Here is an 18,256-nt window from a genome sequence, read left to right as displayed (position 1 = left end):
TGATTATATATCTCAGTCTTACATTTCTGGAATATTTGCAACTGGGTGTTTTTTAATAAAAAGAGGATATTATGTATGCATGTATTGATATATGAAAGAGACTTGGCATTCTGATCATGGCTTATTCATGAAGTGATTCCTAACATTGAAATTGTATAAGTGAATTTGAGAATTTTTCTATTACTTATTCTGAAATACACACACAGACAGTTAAGATTTTACAGAGGGAATGTAAAGTAGTAAATTGGAAGCATCTTTGCTTTTCCTTGAATCCTGGTGCATCTTGGAAGTCTGTCTTTTTGTGTAAGTGGGTTCCTAAGAATTAGGAGTGGTATCTTAATTTTAAAATAAAATAGCAAGAGATAGAAACTATGGAAATGATATGGGAATAAGTAACTTTATAGCTGAAGCAGGAGATTATAGATGACTACAAGAATAGTTTTTTGTTTCGAGAAATAAAGGGTTTTGGCTCCAGCCTTGTTGGGAGATCAGTGATGATAACTCAGCCTTCATATGAAACTCATGTCCTTTGTGTTGGGAAGCATAGGCTTGAAGAAGTCTTAGAGGAGTGTGAAATGAGAGAGGTTTATAACATATTTCAAGGGAAGAAGAGCATTTCGTTATTTGTAACACTGGTTGTTTTGTCGTTTAAACAGATAACATGCCTGGACATTTCCAGTGGAGGAGGCCTTGGTGTGTCTTCTAGTACCGATGGGAGCATGAAGATCTGGCAGGCTTCCAATGGAGAGCTCAGAGTAAAGGCTTTGGGTACACTTTTAGGGTGGTCTGAGAAACCTTAGACTGGGCCATGGAAAGAAGAGTGGCCCATTCTGAAAATGTAGGAACACTGCACTTCAACTGATCTTTGTTCTTCCATTTGTTAATCTGAGAACCATGCTCAAGTTTGGTGATTTGCCAGAACAAATTGGGGCTGGAACAGTGGAAGAGCCAGGCTAGTGAATGTCTGTAAGTGGATGGTATGAACTGCCTTCAGTGACCCATTTCTAAGACAGAGTAGCTAGGCTGTTACACTGACTCTATGGCTGAGCCCCCCAACCTGTACAGAGGATTTTAAGAAAAGACAAGTAAAAGAGCCCTCAAGCCTCCTCAGCTCCTTATTATATGTAGAACTAGACTTAGGGATGGCTATGAGAGCTTTGGAATTCAAATTCACAACATCTGCAGCCAAAGCCCAGGAAAGGGAGCCAGCAGCTCTAAGAACATTACCTGGTATACAGATGAACTAAAGAGATTCTTTGGACCTCTTTTGTTTTAAAATGCAGCATGTAGATATATCATTTATGGGACTAAGGATATGGGAGGTAAGAGAACATCAAGGGATGGACAAGAGAACTAGCATGGAATTTTCTTTTGTTTTTCCAGAGAGTATTGGAAGGACATGTATTTGATGTGAATTGTTGCAGGTTTTTCCCATCAGGCCTTGTGGTTCTGAGTGGGGGAATGGATGCCCAGCTGAAGATCTGGTCAGCTGAAGATGCTAGCTGTGTGGTGACCTTCAAAGGTCACAAAGGAGGTATGAAGAGTGGTTTCTCCTAAAGGTTTCTCTAATGATCCCCAGAAATGAATCACCAAAAAGATAGAAACAGAATCTAGTTATCCACAAAAACACAAGTAATTCATCCAACTGGCCGTTTAAATGAACTGGTATTTCCCCAAGGATTAGAAATTCCTTTCCTACTCAGTCTTATTATTGCTATCTAGAGTTAACTAACTTACATAGATCATTGTTTTCCACAATTGATAAGGGAAAAAAAGCCTCCATAGGAGATCATCTACTTGTGTGCTGGGAAAAAAAGAGAGAGAGGTGTGCCCACTATTTCACATTAGTCCTTTGGCTGAGGTGATAGTAAAAGCTGGGTTGCAAACAGCTGCATCACCAGACATCAGATAGACCTTGGTATTGATGGTCGATTCCTGTGGATTTAAATCACAGTTCAGTTTTTTTAAATGGATTAACCATATAACCTGTTGATATCAGATTGTAGAGACAGAGTGAGAACATCTTCCCTCTGTAACTGATTGGTTGGTTTGTTGGGGAAAAAGTTAATTTAGAGATGTTTTATCCTTAATTTGGAATGTTTAAAAAAAAATGATAAATATGTCATTCTTATTTTTACAAGTTTGGTTATTTTTGAAAATGTAATAACATCCCCAAATAATTTCTTACCTTGATCCCTCCTTTGGGACCATAATACACATCATCTACACCACTCATTTGGGAATTTATTATGTATTTGCCCTATACTTATGGTATTTAACCCAGTGTTTTTGCCTTGTGTACCTGACTATATTATAAATAGCTTGTGTGTAGAGGTTGATTTTTTTAAGTTTTAGTATTTCTTTATAATGGTTTGTCAGATTACATACAGATCATCTAGCAAACACACATGTTAACCTTAGCAAATAAATGGGTTTTCTTCTGAAACTTAAGTACATGGGTGCATTGAGAGGGAATAGAAGGGATATATAGAGCCTTCTTCACGTTCAGTCCAAAGAACTGACAGGTCTGAGGAGTCAAAGCAGCCTGCACTGTTGGGGAATCCAGGAGCCAAAGGAGTCTAGAACAACACTGGGGGATTCACCTTAGATCTGGCCACCTTGAAGATGCAAGGCATGGGGGACCTTTCCAGTGGAACAAGGCATAGCTCTGCATGTTGAACTTAACAAGATGCATATTTAACATCCGTGCACACTTAACTTCAGAATACCTTTGGATTACTACAGTTATTGACTGTGCCCTCCACATGAATCCTAAGTCTCCCAATGTTCTTCAGTTCTCCTTAAGAATCCATGTGTGTCGCTTAGCTTAGGGTGAACTGTAATGTTTGTTGATCTGATTTAAGCTTTTATTCATATAGTTGTTCCATTCTTTTGGCCTTGTGAGAAAGTTCTGGGATGGGGGTAGGCGCTTCTCCAGAGTATAACAACCCTTACTTTTTTTTCCTTGAGAGGGTTTGTTGTTTTTTTTAAAATTAGATTGAACAGAAATGATAAACTTTAGGGGAAATTGCATGAAGTCAGATCCAGGTTAATGTCTGTCAGGTCTTGAATGATTCTCTCCAGTTAGTTCTATAAAGGAGCCCTGGGTTTGGGGTTGCCCATTCTTCAAAAGTATGGAGCCAAAATCAAGATTAATCTCCAATAACAGCGGCATATATGTGTCACTGTCTTTACGTAGTTGACTTCCAAGTGGCTTTGTGTGGTTCCTTTTTTACAATCTCTTTAATTCTGAGATTTTGAAGCATTTTAATAAAAGTCATGAACCACATAAAAAACAGAATAAAGAATTATCATTTGCATTTGTGATCTTTAGTGTTTTCACAAGTGGTGACTAAATAAGAGAAGCAGAAGATAGTGTTGAAGTGAACATGGTCTTTTATTGCCTAGGTAAGTCTTGGCAAGCAAGACATAAAAGGAAGACTGGACTGAACATTACCTGATGCTTATTGCAAAGAATCATTTGGACACTAATACAGCAGCTCTGTATAAAGATCTGTTATAAAGGATAACCTTTAGTTAGCTTAATTAAGTCCCTGGCTTGCTTACTGCTTCTAGTATATGGAAACATGATAGTAAGGGAGCCAGTACAGTAGAGTGGGAAAGCATAGGATTTGGAGACATACAAATCTTGGTTTAAACCATAATTCTTCCATTTAAAGTCTGGGAAGCCTTGGAAAGTTGCTTAACTTTTCTGAGCCTTAATTTCCTAATGTGTAAAATGGGGATAATAGTATTAAATGAAATGGTGCATATGAGAGATTTAGTATAATCCCTGGTATATAATAAGTGTACATTGAATGCTATTATTGTTCATAAAAAATATGACACTATACTTTAAACCCTGCCAGGAAAGTTGAGCCTTGTGATGTTTTAACATACTTGTCAAATGTGAAAAGCAGAAATTATTATTTCTAATACAGTAGACATTTTTGATCTTAGTTGATATGTAATTGGTCTTTTCTAATACTTCTAGATACATATTTTATATTTATTTAAAGGATTAGTGTGTTCTTAACAAGCAGAGGTAAGATTTTTGTAAATCTGTCTAATGAAAAGATAAACTAAAAGTAGTGTTCTATTTATAATATATGAGTTTACTAAGTAGCTCTAAAGTGTACTTTAATCAGTTTGAAAATTTTTAATTGACCAGGCCATTTAATTAAGGTTGGTGAATTTGGAGATATATATTCATAATCTTAATTCTTTGTAATAAGCACCAGGTCTTTCATAATCTGTGAAAACATTGAGACCAAATGAAACAGCATTTCAGTTGATTGGTTGAGGTTTTTTGCTCACCAAGGTAGGAAAGATGCTTACATTTGAGAAACCAGGTTGCATTCTTTTCAAACTCTTATATACTTTCTCTGAAATAGGATATGCTGCCTCCAAGTAATAGGTGCTTCAAGGCTCATTATTTTCTGAAATCTGAATAGAGTAAACTTGTTAAATAACCTGCCTAGAGGGCTTCCCTGGTGGCGCAGTGGTTGAGAGTCTGCCTGCTAATGCAGGGGACGTGGGTTCGAGCCCTGGTCTGGGAAGATCCCACATGCCGCAGAGCAACTAGGCCCGTGAGCCACAACTACTGAGCCTGCGCGTCTGGAGCCTGTGCTCCGCAACAAGAGAGCCCACAATAGTGAGAGGCCCGCGCACCGCCATGAAGAGTGGCCCCCACTTGCCGCAACTAGAGAAAGCCCTCGCACAGAAACGAAGACCCAACACAGCCAAAAATAAATAAATAAATAAAATAATTTCAAAAAACAAAAAACCGCAAATGAGTTTAAAAAATAAAAAATAAAAAAAAAAACAAACCTGCCCAGAAATATGAAATTTGCTCTGTTTCTTACTAATACTTATTTCAGTCATAGTTTAATCTAACATTATTCTTATTTCCCAGACTTTGGCTAGGATGTTTATATGTGAATCAGCTGAATCTTTCCTTGAATGCAGATTTTTTTTCATCTTGGTTTATATGTTGAGGACTTCTGTCTGTTTGGTTTGATATCTAAAGCCTTTGCAGCTCTGCTAGGTCTTAGCTATGGCTACTTCTCTTACAAAGGCATTCCTGCTACTTTCATAGCTTCTTCTTAAGGTAATTCCTCACAGATTCCTGCTCCTGTAAGGCTCCTCTTTCTTTTATTCTTGTCACCTAAGAGTAAAGAGACCCACACTAGATGCCACTATGTTGTAAGTGACATTTTATTAGAGAGGGAGCGATAGTTTTCCACTCTACTTTAATAAAAAAGGAAAGCTTCCTAGATGGCAGCTCTTTACTGAGTATTAGTTGAAATTTGTACACAGTTAATACCATTCACAGCTCCCTAGCCACAGCTGTAGCATCCTGCCTTGGATACATATTTTTCAGAACCTTTTTTTTTTTTTTTAAGTTTGCGTCACTTCCATGGAACTCAGCATTTTTAAATAGTGGTTGGAACTTCCCAATAAAGACATAAACAGGTCTTTGATGGCTTAGTAAGAGTTGAAGCCCCTTCCTAATGTTCCTGTTGGTGATTCCTTAAGATTCTTGAAAGATCTAAGATCCTTTTCTAGCTAGAATGCTGAGTGTGTTATGGAGATAGAGTGGAAAGGTGGATTTTCTAAACTCAAGGTATTTTATGATTACAAAATATGTTGTAAATAAGAAACATAAAATAGCAACAAGATATGTTGCCTCCTTAGATCTGCTTCTGAGGGAAAGGCTACTTTTAAAAGCTTATCTAGGCTAACACAACATTGTAAAGCAACCACATTCCAATAAAAATGAATTTTAAAAATCAACATATAACCAAAAATAAATAAATAAATAAAAGCTTATCTATATGGCCTTTATCCATTAGATATATAAGTACAACGATTACATTTTATTTTTCCAACAACTATAACCAGCTATATAAATTGTATTTAGTTTTTATTTAAAATTGGATATATTTGGAAACTTAACCCTGTGAATTAGATCCCACATGCTGTGGAGCAACTAAGCCCGTGTGCCACAACTACTGAGCCTGCTCTCTAGAGCCTGTGCGCCACAGCTACTGAGCCCACGTGCCACAACTAGTGAAGCCCACCCTCCTAGAGCCTGTGCTCCTCAACAAGAGAAGCCACCTAATTCACAGGGGTAAGAAAATCATATTTTATGAAACCTGAGAAAATCATATTTTATCAAACAGGCCCTAAATTGGCTACTTTTAAAATTTGTGGCATTTTTATGAATTCATCTTTTTTCTGAAAAAGGCTTTCAAAGTGAAATTTCCACTGAGAGTTGAGGCATGTGGTTAACTGCATGGCTCATCCATCACTTGTACCTTATACTGAGTTTTTGTAGAGTGTTGTCAAGGTTTGTATATCTGAAGTCATCTCATCTTGAGCGGAATGGAAGCAAGCCAGGGCACTAGTTTACTAAGTAACCTTTGATCAGGTACTCTTATTACTCAGCCTGCAAGTGTTTATTGGGCACATATAATAGGATAATTAGATGGGTTTTAGTAAAGCAAGTACTAGCCCTGCCTGTATCACCATAGGGCCAGACTCCCTTTCTACTCTACAGTCCTGTGTTGTCACATATATGCCCCTGTAACTCTTTATGTCCTTGACTGTCTCTACGTTTTTACACTGTGTGCTCCTGAGGCCAGGGATCATAGCAAATAGATAAGGGGTGACAAAGGGCTTCAAAAGTTGTAAAATCTGTGGACATTTTGGATATTATAACACTCTGCATCTTACTTGATCTTTTTTAGCAGGTGGTCCCCTGTCGAGGTATGGTACAGGGGCCCAGGAGGTGTGTATACTCAGCTTCCTGCTGGGCTCCTCTAACACTGCTCTGGCAAAAGTGGAGCACTGCCTCACGCTACCTGTCTGCAAACAGGTGAGGTAGAAGCTCAGCTTCCCCTTGACCTTGCTGACGCCTTCCTGGTGAAAATGGGGCACCATCTTGCATCACCTCAACTTGCACCACTTCCTTTCCTCCAAGTGGGCTTGTAAGCTCTGTTTCCTGCTGACTGACACCAGGGGATGGGTTGGGGAAAGTGGAGTGCTACTTCCCTGTCCCTCATGTTTTACCTCTTTCCCCCATTGGTGCTGGGTGAGAATAGAGGCCCAGCTCCCCGCTGACAGTACCCTGCCGGGCCTGGTCAGCGTCGCTGGGTTGGGGGAATTGGAGAGCTGTCTCCTGCTTCCATGGGGGTTGAGGTAGAAATCACTCCCTGTTCAGCCCCACTGAATCTTTGGAAGAGGGGAGGTAGCAGTTTTTCTGTTGCTGTTTGAGTAAGGTGGATATTGCCAAAAAGGTTTTCTGTACTGTTAGGCCACCCTTTTCTCAGTCTTCTGCCTAGAGGCAACAGACTTTTCTTGGAGTTGTTTTTTGTTTTTAATTTGTGCCTGTTTTTGTTTTTGTTTTTTTAAATTAGTCCTATGTTAGAGGCTTCTGCATTGTCCTGTCTAGGATATATGGGAGGCAGTAAGGAAATCCAGGGAACTCATTGCCCTGTTGTTCTTCAAGTCCTGAGGTCCCTAGGTGGACTGCTTTCTTCTTTACATCTTTCAGCCTTCTTGTGCTTGTTTGTTGTCTTATGTCCACGTTTTTTTAGTTGTAAGGGTAGGATCTGGGAGGAATGGGACTACTCCATCTTGGCCAGAAGAGAAGTCACTCCTTTTTTATGATTAGTTCCCAATGGAAGCAGCAGGATCTTTTAAGACAGTGATTTTCACACTGAACTGTCTAGGATGTCTACTTAATTTTTGTTTAAAAAACAGGTTTTATATGACCCAGCAATCCCACTACTGGGCATGTACCCTGAGAAAACAATAATTCAAAAAGAGTCATGTTGGGCTTCCCTGGTGGCGCAGTGGTTAAGAAACTGCTTGCCAATGCAGGGGACACGGGTTCGAGCCCTGGTCTGGGAAGATCCCACATGCTGCGGAGCAACTAAGCCTGTGCGCCGCAACTACTGAGCCTGCGCTCTAGAGCCTGTGAGCCACAGCGACTGAGCCCATGTGCCACAACTAGTGAAGCCCACCCTCCTAGAGCCTGTGCTCCTCAACAAGAGAAGCCACCATAATGAGAAGCCCGCGTACCACAACGAATAGTAGCCCCCGCTCGCCACAACTAGAGAGAAGCCCTCGCGCAACAATGAAGACCCAATGCAGCCATAAATTAAAAAAAAAAAAAAAAAGAGTCATGTACCACAATGTTCATTGCAGCACTATTTACAATAGCCAGGTCATGGAAACAACCTAAGTGTCCATCAACAGATGACTAGATAAAGAAGATGTGGCACATATATACAATGGAATATTACTCAGCCATAAAAAGAAGCGAAATTGAGTTATTTGTGGATGGATGTATAGTCTGTCATACAGAGTGAAGTAAATCAGAAAGAGAAAAACAGATACCGTATGGTTAATATATATGGAATCTAAAAAAAAAAAATGGTTCTGAAGAACCTAGGGGCAGGACAGGAATAAAGATGCAGATGTGGAGAATGGACTTGAGGACACGGGGAGTGGGAAGGGTAAGCCGGGACGAGGTGAGAGAGTGGCATGGACATATATACACTACCAAATGTAAAATAGATCACTAGTGGAAAGCAGCCACATAGCACAGGGAGATCAGCTTGGTGCTTTGTGACCACCTAGAGGGGTGGGATAGGGAGGATGGGAGGGAGACGCAAGAGGGAGGGGATATGGGGATATATGTACGTATACGTATAGCTGACTCACTTTGTTATACAGCAGAAACTAACACCGTTGTAAAGCAATTATACTCCAATAGAAATTTTTTAAAATAAATAAATTAATTAAATGAATTAAAAAAAAACATGTTCTAAAGCCAAAATAATAACTTGAAAACCACTGCTCTAGAAAACCACATGCCACTAAAAATTAAATCCAAAGCTTCTTTTTCATGTCTGTCTCTTGCAGCTAGTCATTGGGAAACAGGGACTGTGTTCTGTTTATTTCTGCTTTTCTGGCACTTGGATGTGCCCAGCCTGTAGTACATATCCAGTACTTGTTTGTGAAGGAATAGAGTCATTTATGCAGATCCGTCTTCTCTGCCCTTGTAGTTCCTTTACTACCTACTCCATCTGAGGGTCTTTTTTTTTTCTCTTGCCAGGTATCCTGGATACAGCCATTGTTGATCGGGGAAGGAATGTGGTATCTGGTTCTCGAGACGGGACAGCACGACTTTGGGACTGTGGGCGCTCAGCCTGCTTGGGAGTCATTGCAGACTGTGGGTCTTCCATCAACGGAGTGGCTGTGGGTACTGCTGACAACTCTATAAACCTCGGCTCCCCTGAGCAGATGCCCAGTGAGTTGATAACAATATATGAATTTATTTTGTTTCCTTATATTCCTTCAGTGTTTGCCTTAGTTTCTCCTTTTCTTCCTCGTTTTCTCCTGCTCTGTAGCTGGTATTTCCATTTTTACCATAAGATTAATATTTGTTGCATATCTACTATGTTTCTGTTGCTTTGGAATCTACAAAGGAAGTATATGTCATAGTTACCGCATTTGAGTAAGTACAGTTTAATTTAGCGGATGAGACTAATGCCTATAAAACAGAGAACAATAAAATTTTGGCTGAAGCAACTTAGTGATTCACTTAATGCAAATATAATAGTTTTTTGGAAGAAGAGAGTGTTTTAGGTTAGTATAGATGAGAGGTGTCACAAAAGAAATTGAACCTTGAAGGATAGATTCAAGTTGAACAGACAAGAATGGGAAGGATGGGAGAATGGGAACTGGGGCAGGGGTAGAGGTAGGGGCAGTTCACATTAAAATAGTGTGGAGGTAAAATTGACTATTGGGTAGAGATATGCTTCGTTGGGCCAGAAGTTGGCATAAGCATAGTAGGGGGAAATAGGTGAGTAGAGTGATAGCTCTGGTTGAGTCAGAATGATAAAGGTCCTAATAAGGCAGCTTGCATTCTTTTCTTATTTTCCTATGATTATAACATACTTGCTTCTCTGTTTCCATAGGATTATTATTCTACCATCATCTCTGCTTCTCGCATTTTTTTAAAAAAACAGGCTTTATTTTTTAGAGCAGTTTGGTACACATGAAATTGAGCAGATAGAGAGTTCTTGTATACCCTCTGCCCACTCACCCGCACACCCTCCCCTGTTATCAGCATCCCCCACCAGAGTGGTACTTTTGTTACAATTGATAGACCTAAACTGACACATCATTATCACTCAAAGTTCAAGGTTTAAATTAGGATTCACTCTTGATGTTGTATATTCTGTGGGTTTGGACAAATGTATAATGACATGTATTTATCATTCTAGTATCATGCAGAAGTTTCACTGCCTGAAAAATCCCTTTTGCTGCACCAATTTGTCCTTTCATCCCCTATAACCTTTGGCAACCACTGATACTTTTACTGTCTTCATGGTTTTGCCTTTTCCAGAATGTTGCAGTTGAAATCATAAACTATGTAGCCTTTTCAGATTGGCTTCTTTCACTTAGTAATAATATGCATTTAAGGTTCCTCCATGTCTTTTCATGCATTGATACCTCATTTCTTTTTTTCCATTTATTTATTTATTTATTTATTTAAAAAATTTTTTCAAGGGGGCTTTCTCTAGTTGTGGCGAGTGGGGGCTACTCTTCGTTGCAGTGCATGGACTTCTCATTGCAGTGGCTTCTCTTGTTGCAGAGCACGGGCTCTAGGCACACAGGCTTCAGTAGTTGTGGCGCGCGAGCCCAGTAGTTGTGGTGCACGGGCTTAGTTGCTCCGCAGCATGTGGGATCTTCCCGGACCAGGGCTCGAACCCGTGTCCCCTGCATTGGCAGGTGGATTCTTATCCACTGCGCCACCAGGGAAGTCCTTGATACCTCATTTTTTTAAGCATTGAACAATATTCCATTGTCTGAATGTTCCTCAGTTTATCTATTCATTCATCTACTGGAGGATATCTTGGTTGTTTCCAAGTTTGGACAATTATGAATAAAGCTGCTATAAATATCACTGTGTAGGTTTTTGTGTGGATATATGTTTTCAGCTCATTTGGGTGAATTTTGCCCCTCACTGTGGACACACTGCAGGTACTCTCCTCACTCTCTTAAACTTCCCATATAGATACACTGTGGTCCAAGAACTAAAATGGTTGTGACTACCACATGTTGCCTGGCCCCTCTTTGGGAATTAATTGATTAATAGGAAGAGTCTATTTCCCAAAGTGTGATACATGTGCAGTGAGTGGTAAACAAGATCATTTCAGGCAGTACACATTTTTAATAGTTACATATTAATGCACACATATCTCACTTCAAACCTAAGATTTCATAGATACTACTTAAAATAAGGTTGAGTTTTTAAAAATTAGTTGGTTTAAAGTAATTTAAGTGAAAATATTCTTGTTTCCTCTATTTCCTCACTTCCCACTTACTCTTCAACCTGCCCTAGGATGGTTTGTGCCCCAGCTACTTAACCAGCAGCAGCTCTTGTCGAGGTCACCAGTGACTCCATGTTGCATAGTCCAGTGTTACTTCTCTGTGCTTATCTTTCCAAATTCTCAACAGGATACAACATAGTAAACTCTTCTCTTCAGGACACTTTTCTTTCTTGGCTTCTGTAATACCACACTGCACTGCTTTTCTTTCTATCTCATTGGCTGCTGCTTCTTAGTCTCCTTTTTTTAAAAAACATTTATTTATTTATTTGGCTGCGTTGGGTCTTAGTTGCGGCATGTGGGATCTAGTTCCCTGACCAGGGTTTGAACCCGGGCCCCCTGCATTGGGAGCGTGGAGCCTTAGCCACTGAATCACCAGGGAAATCCCAGTCTCCTTTTACATGTCTCCTTTATTCTACCTTTAAATATTGGAGGGCCCTCAGCTCTACAATTTCTCTCTTAGGTGATCTCATCATTTCCATGACTTTAAATATTGTATTTAAGCTGGTGATTTCCAAAAGTATATCTAAAGCATAGATCTTTCACTTGCATTTCAGACTCTATTTAGATGTCTAATAGACATCTTGAACTTATAACATGGAGTGTTTGATTTCCTCCCACCCCAAATCTGTTTTTCCCGATCTCAGTAAATGGCACCACCATCTTCTTGCTCAAGCCCAAAGCCTGAGATTCATTCAAGATCCACCCCCACCTTTCCTCATGTCCCGCATCAGCAAAGTCTGTCATCTCTACCTTCAGAATGTTGCTCATTTTTCCACCTCACCTTCAGCCTCCAGCTCTCCCTTCCTCCTGCCAGCATCCTCATCCATTCTACCATCATCTGTTGCCTGCACTATTCTATAATCTAGTCTCCTCAGAGGAACCATCGTGGTCATTTAAAAAACATAAATCCAGGGACTTCCCTGGTGGTCCAGTGGGTAAGACTCCATGCTCCCAATGCAGGGGGCCCGGGTTTAATCCCTGGTCGGGGAACTAGATTCCACACGCATGCCACAACTAAGAATCCGCATGCCACAACTAAGAGTCCATGTGCCGCCACGATGATCCAGTGCAGCCAAAATAAAAAAATTAAAATTAAAAAAAAGTAAATGAATAAAAAACATAAATCAAGTCATATCACTCTCCTTTGTCTCTACTCTCCTCTAGCAGCCTCCTTTTTGTATTTTTTTGTTTGGTTGGTTTTTTTGGCCATGTGGGATCTTAATTCCCCAACCAGAGATTGAACCTGCATCCCCTGCCCTGGAAGCATGGAGTTTTAACCACTGGACCGCCAGGGAAGTCCATAGTGGCCTCCTTTTATACATACGTTTGGCCCTCCATATCCATGGGTTCCTCATTCAGAACACAATCCACAGTTGGTTGAATCTACGGATGTGGAACCTTTGGATATGGAGGGCCAACTCTGGGGACTTGAGCATCTGCGAATCTTGGTGTCTGCGGCGGGTCCTGGAAGCAACCTTCTGTAAATACCGAGGGACAACTGTGTATTAAAATCCTAACCCCTTACCATGGCTTATTACAAATGCTTACACTTTCTAACCCCTGCAGTCCTCTCCAGCCTCAAATCATACCACCCTCTGCCAGGTCCACTGTGTCCCAGCCATAGGTCTCTGTTCTTTTAGCACAACAGACTGCCAGCCTCCCAGCCTTTGTCTTGTTCTTCCCTTAGCCTGGAATGTACCTCCCAATACTTTTCACATGGCTGGCTTCTGTTTACCATTCATGTCTCAGTTGAAAAATAACCTCCATGAAACCTTTTTAAAATTGAAGTATAGGGCTTCCTTGGTGGCACAGTGGTTAAGAATCCGCCTGCCAATGCAGGGGACATGGATTCGAGCCCTGGTCCGGGAAGATCCCACATGCCACGGAGCAACTAAGCCCATGCGCCACAACTACTGACCCTGCGCTCTAGAGCCCACGAGCCACAACTAGTGAGCCCGCGAGCCACAACTAGTGAGCCCGCGTGCCACAACTACTGAAGCCTGCCCACCTAGAGCCCGTGCTTTGCAACAAGAGAAGCCACGACAATGAGAAGCCCACGCGCTGCAACGAAGAGTAGCCCCCACTCACCACAGCTAGAGAAAGCCCGCGTGCAGCAACGAAGACCCAATGCAGCCAAAAATAAAATAAATTAAATTAATTAATTTAAAAAGTTAATTAATAAAACTGAAGTTTAAAGTTACCTTCCCCCACTCATTTTCCCACTATCTACTCCCTTTTGGTTATATTTTCCTATTTTATTTCCTTTGTGGAACTCATCACTGAAGATATCCTACTTGTTTATTTGCTTATTTTACTATTTCTACTAGAATCTAGAATCTAGAATCTACTACTCCTTGAGAGTAAGTACCTTGTCCCTCAGTAAATATTTGTTTAGTGAATGGATAGATCTCATTTCCTCCAGACCATAAGAGCCATGAGGGCAGAGACTATCTACTTTGTTCAGCCTTGTACTCCTGCTCCAAGTATGGTATCTTTCCATATTATAGATGACTTAATAATAATATTTTAAAGTTGGGTTTATTGAGATATATTTTACATGTAGTAAAAGTCATCCTTTTTTTTTTTTTTTTTTTTTTAAAATTTATTTATTATTTATTTATTTTTGGCTGTGTTGGGTCTTCGTTTCTGTGTGAGGGCTTTCTCTAGTTGTGGCAAGCGGGGGCCACTCTTCATCGCGGTGCACGGGCCTCTCACTTTCGCGGCCTCTCTTGTTGCGGAGCACAGGCTCCAGACCTCCAGACGCGCAGGCTCAGTAGTTGTGGCTCACGGGCCTAGTTGCTCCGCGGCATGTGGGATCCTCCCAGGCCAGGGCTCGAACCCGTGTCCCCTGCATTGGCAGGCAGATTCTCAACCACTGCGCCACCAGGGAAGCCCCATCCTTTTTAATTGCACAGTTCTGTGAGTTTTGACAAATATGTACAGTCATATAAACAATACCACAGTCAAGATATAGAACATAATAAATGTTTCTTTAAGATTAATAAGTGAATCACTAACAGAATAATTCAGTAAACAGCCATCAATAGTTGTGCTTTCTGGGTACTGCCAGCTGATCAGCCTAGCCCATTATTGACATAGCTCATTTGTCATGCAGGCGAACGGGAGGTTGGAACAGAGTCGAAAATGCTGCTGTTGGCCCGAGAAGATAAGAAACTTCAGTGCTTGGGACTGCAGAGCAGACAGCCGGCAAGTGGTTCCTCTAAGACCTTTGAACTCTGGGGCAACCTGGGTCACTCTGTTTCTTGGAAAGCTGTTTTGAAAACATTTCTAATTTCTCTGTATGTTCACCTTTTGAAGAAGCTGCTTGAGTGAGAGGCAGTACAGTATAGTGATTAAGAGCATGAGATATGGAATAAGGGCAACATTTAAATCCTGGTTCTTCCTAATGGCTATGACATTGGACAGGTTACTTAACCTCTCTGAGCCTCAGTTTCCTCATCACTGAACTTGTCATAGTAGGATTTACCACATAGGGTTATGTGATGGGATTAAATGTCCTACTGCTTTGTGACCTTTATCAAGTCACTGGGCCTTAGTGTGCTGTATGTAAAATGATAAGGTTCTATAGATTCCCTTCTTCCTCTAAGATAATGTGAAGATTTTCTGAGTAAAGGACTCACGCATTCAGGGCTCTAGATTAACTAATGACCAGAATATCTTTCGTAGAAGAATTGAATTTTCTTCCTTCATTCGCTGAGGTTTTGCCAAGCAGACTATGCTCTTAATTAAACTCTGAGTTTCTTGAGATTTTCTAAATTTCTTTCCAGCTCCTGTCATCATCACCCAGACAACTTGAATGATTTGGTTTGACCACAGCCTTTGTATTTTCATTTCATCTCATGACTTCATTGTGCTGGTGATGTTTCCATTTTCAGAGTTTGTTCTGGGAACATCACTATTTTTGATCATATTGCCTTTATACTCTGAATTTCCATGCTGGCTTTTACTTCCAAAGGGAAATCAAGGGTTTTTGTTTGTTTTGTTTCTTTTTTTAGAACTTTCAGTCTTTACTGTTTGAACTAACACTAAGGAATAAATAAAAGTCTAATAGTTTGGGGTTTATTTTTTTTTCAGGTACATGGGGTGACTTGTGATTCTTTAAATTGCCGCTTTGTTTCTTTCCCTTCAAAAGGTTGTCACAAGTGCCTTGAAGCAAAACTTAAATGTGTGAATTGCAAGTGTTTATCAAATGGAGGGTTGTGCTGAAAAGAGGGTAAAGGAGACTTTTTGGTTTCAAGGATCCCATGAGTCAATGTGTTAAGGGGAAATCGTATGAAACCTGCTGCCTCAGACTACGATATTATATAACCTGCTTAAGTCCTCAGCCAGCCTCAGGTTCCTGAAATCCTGGGAGTGCTTCCCCCTCAGTTGTTGATGAATGCTTAGTTTAGATCGGAAGTGCTTAAATGGGGAAGAAAGCAATTCTGTACTAAAAGTAGTAAAATTCTCCTTTTCTTGGTGCCTGTGTATTCCTGGAAACAAATTAATCTTTAAACAGCATCTTTGTCTCCTACTTGTTCCAGGTGTTCCTCTTTATTGGCTCAGATGCCTTCAACTGCTGTACTTTTCTTTCTGGCTTCTTGCTGTTGGCTGGGACACAGGATGGAAACATTTATCAGCTGGATGTGAGGAGTCCAAGGTGAGTCACCATTTGTTTGCATGATGCAGGTCTTCTGCAGAGTGGAAATTTTTATTGGCTTTCACAGTGATTTAGTCTGGCATACAGATGGCTATTGAATCAAGGGTATGTTTTTCCGTTTATAAAGGTTTTCCAGTGTGAATTGTCTGATTGTTCTTATTATTCCTGGAATCACATTAAAAGGTAATTTGATCATATTGTCATGATTGTCATGATTGCTTTGGAAATTAAGCTTAAATAATGAACTAACATTTCACTTACAATAATTGTGTAAAACTTTTCATTTTAAGGAGCTTAGTAATTTTCTTCATGGTATTAGATCTGGGTTGGCCTAGGATTGATCATTTTTAGTTCAGGTAAGCCAGCTCTGATTCTTTATTTGGCTGTGATCATAACCTATCTAAAATAGGCTTTATCCTGGTCTTAAAGATATCCAAAGGGAATCCACAACCTATTTGTCCCAGGATTTAACAGTTTCTACAATTCTGTCCCTTCCTCCTTCTGTTTCCTTCCTTTGTTCAACTGGTATTTATTGAATGGCTTCTGTAGGCATTGGGCTTTGGGCAGGGCAGTGAAAAACAGGAGTAAAAAATAAAAACTATGCCTTTGAGGCATTTGGAGTCTAATAGTAAAGATGAACAAGTAAAAGACTGTTATGACGCAGTGTGGTCAGTGGTCTGACAGGGCTACACACAAGAATTTGAGGAAACATCGAGAAGGAGCGGGAAGAAGGTGAGACTGCTTCTCCAAGGAAATGAGGCTTTAATTGGATCTGGTCTAGTAGAAAGTTACTAAGTAAAGAAGAGAAGGACCTGGCTTAGGTAGAATAGCATATAGAGAAGCATGAAGGCATGTGAAAGTATGGCACTTTAAGGGACCTCTGTGTAGTTTAATATGACAAGTATGTACCCTGCCGATGGAGCAGTGATGAGAAGTGATGCCAGACAGGAAAACAGGAATTTGCTTAGAAAGGACTTATATACCCTCCCAAGGAGTTTGGACTTTATTCCAAGAGCAGTGAAAAAATTTCAGCTGAAGAATGACTAACTTGTACCTTTTCTTCCATAATTTAAGTTACTTTATTTTTGTACTTGTTTTTGCCTCCATGGAGATAGGGAACCTGATTACTGTTATAAAGTCACATATATGTAATTGATTCTCACCTTCCTCTTTCATTTTACAGAGCCCTGACAATTTTAATATTTCACAATTGTCTTAATTCTGTCTATAAATAAAACGATTAACATATTGTTAACATTGTTATCTTAAACCCTTGTCAGGCCTCCCCTAAAAACTGGAAATATCGGAGGTGACTTAGTTCGTTCAGCTCAATAACATGTTTAGATTCACTCCAAGGTGGTTTTGAACGGACTACCTTGATCTACTATTCAAGGATTTTGCCAGGAAAGAAACCATATGAATGTTTAATTTCTGTCCACATTTGTCCTTTGTGCTGTTACGCAGTTAGTGCTGTATGTTGAATATAGTCAAGCATTGCTTTTGAAGGAAAAAAATTGTAAAATTGCCCCATTTATTCTGAATCCTAGGGCTCCAGTACAAGTCATCCACAGATCAGGAGCACCAGTTATGTCCCTGCTGAGTTTCAGAGACGGATTCATTGCTAGTCAAGGTGGGTCCAGGGGCCAACTGAGGGAGGTGATTTTATATAGTTCAACTAAACATAGGTTTAAGTTCCTGGTCTGTGGCAGGGCTAGGCTCATAGTCCTACACGATTCTTTGGCATACTGTACTTTTTACATAGTGTTTAACACCCTACTTGTAATTGTCTCTGCCCCCTCCAATTTGAGCTCCTTGAGAGTAATGACTGTGCCTTATTCATCGTGTTATCCCCAGCATTTAGTTCAGTGCCCACTATGTAGTTGGTGCTCAATAAACATTGTCAGAGTAAACGTACTGGCCCTTATTGCAAATCATTGAGAATTCAATAACAAATCAGTTACAGTCTCTGCTCTAAAGGAGCTCACAGTTAGTAAGGCAGACAGACATGTGGACATGTGATTGAATACCATTTGATAAGTACTGCAGCAGAAGACTATATGGGAACATGGGGAACAGCTAACTCGAGTGGTAGGAGTGCTGCAGGGATGTCTTCATGGACTGGGTGATGTGTAATCCAGTAAATATTTTACCAACTGGAGATGTAAAGATGCACATTGAAAGCCAA

The 18,256-nt window shown here is 40.2% G+C and overlaps 1 protein-coding gene across 1 annotated transcript in view; it reads left to right on the top strand.

The window, feature by feature from the left end:
- Window positions 1-18,256, top strand: part of PAAF1 (proteasomal ATPase associated factor 1) — a 45,118-nt gene that overhangs the window by 20,235 nt on the left and 6,627 nt on the right. The window contains exons 5-10 of the mRNA XM_082411305.1: window positions 657-755; window positions 1,384-1,534; window positions 9,128-9,322; window positions 14,527-14,618; window positions 15,956-16,071; window positions 17,619-17,701. Coding sequence (XP_082267431.1) covers window positions 657-755; window positions 1,384-1,534; window positions 9,128-9,322; window positions 14,527-14,618; window positions 15,956-16,071; window positions 17,619-17,701 — 736 coding nt within the window. The remainder of the gene's footprint in view (window positions 1-656; window positions 756-1,383; window positions 1,535-9,127; window positions 9,323-14,526; window positions 14,619-15,955; window positions 16,072-17,618; window positions 17,702-18,256) is intronic.

The sequence above is a fragment of the Balaenoptera physalus genome, assembly GCF_965194825.1.
Source record: "Balaenoptera physalus genome assembly, chromosome: 10".
NCBI lineage: Eukaryota > Metazoa > Chordata > Mammalia > Artiodactyla > Balaenopteridae > Balaenoptera > Balaenoptera physalus.
This window is presented reverse-complemented; position numbering and strand designations above follow the sequence as displayed.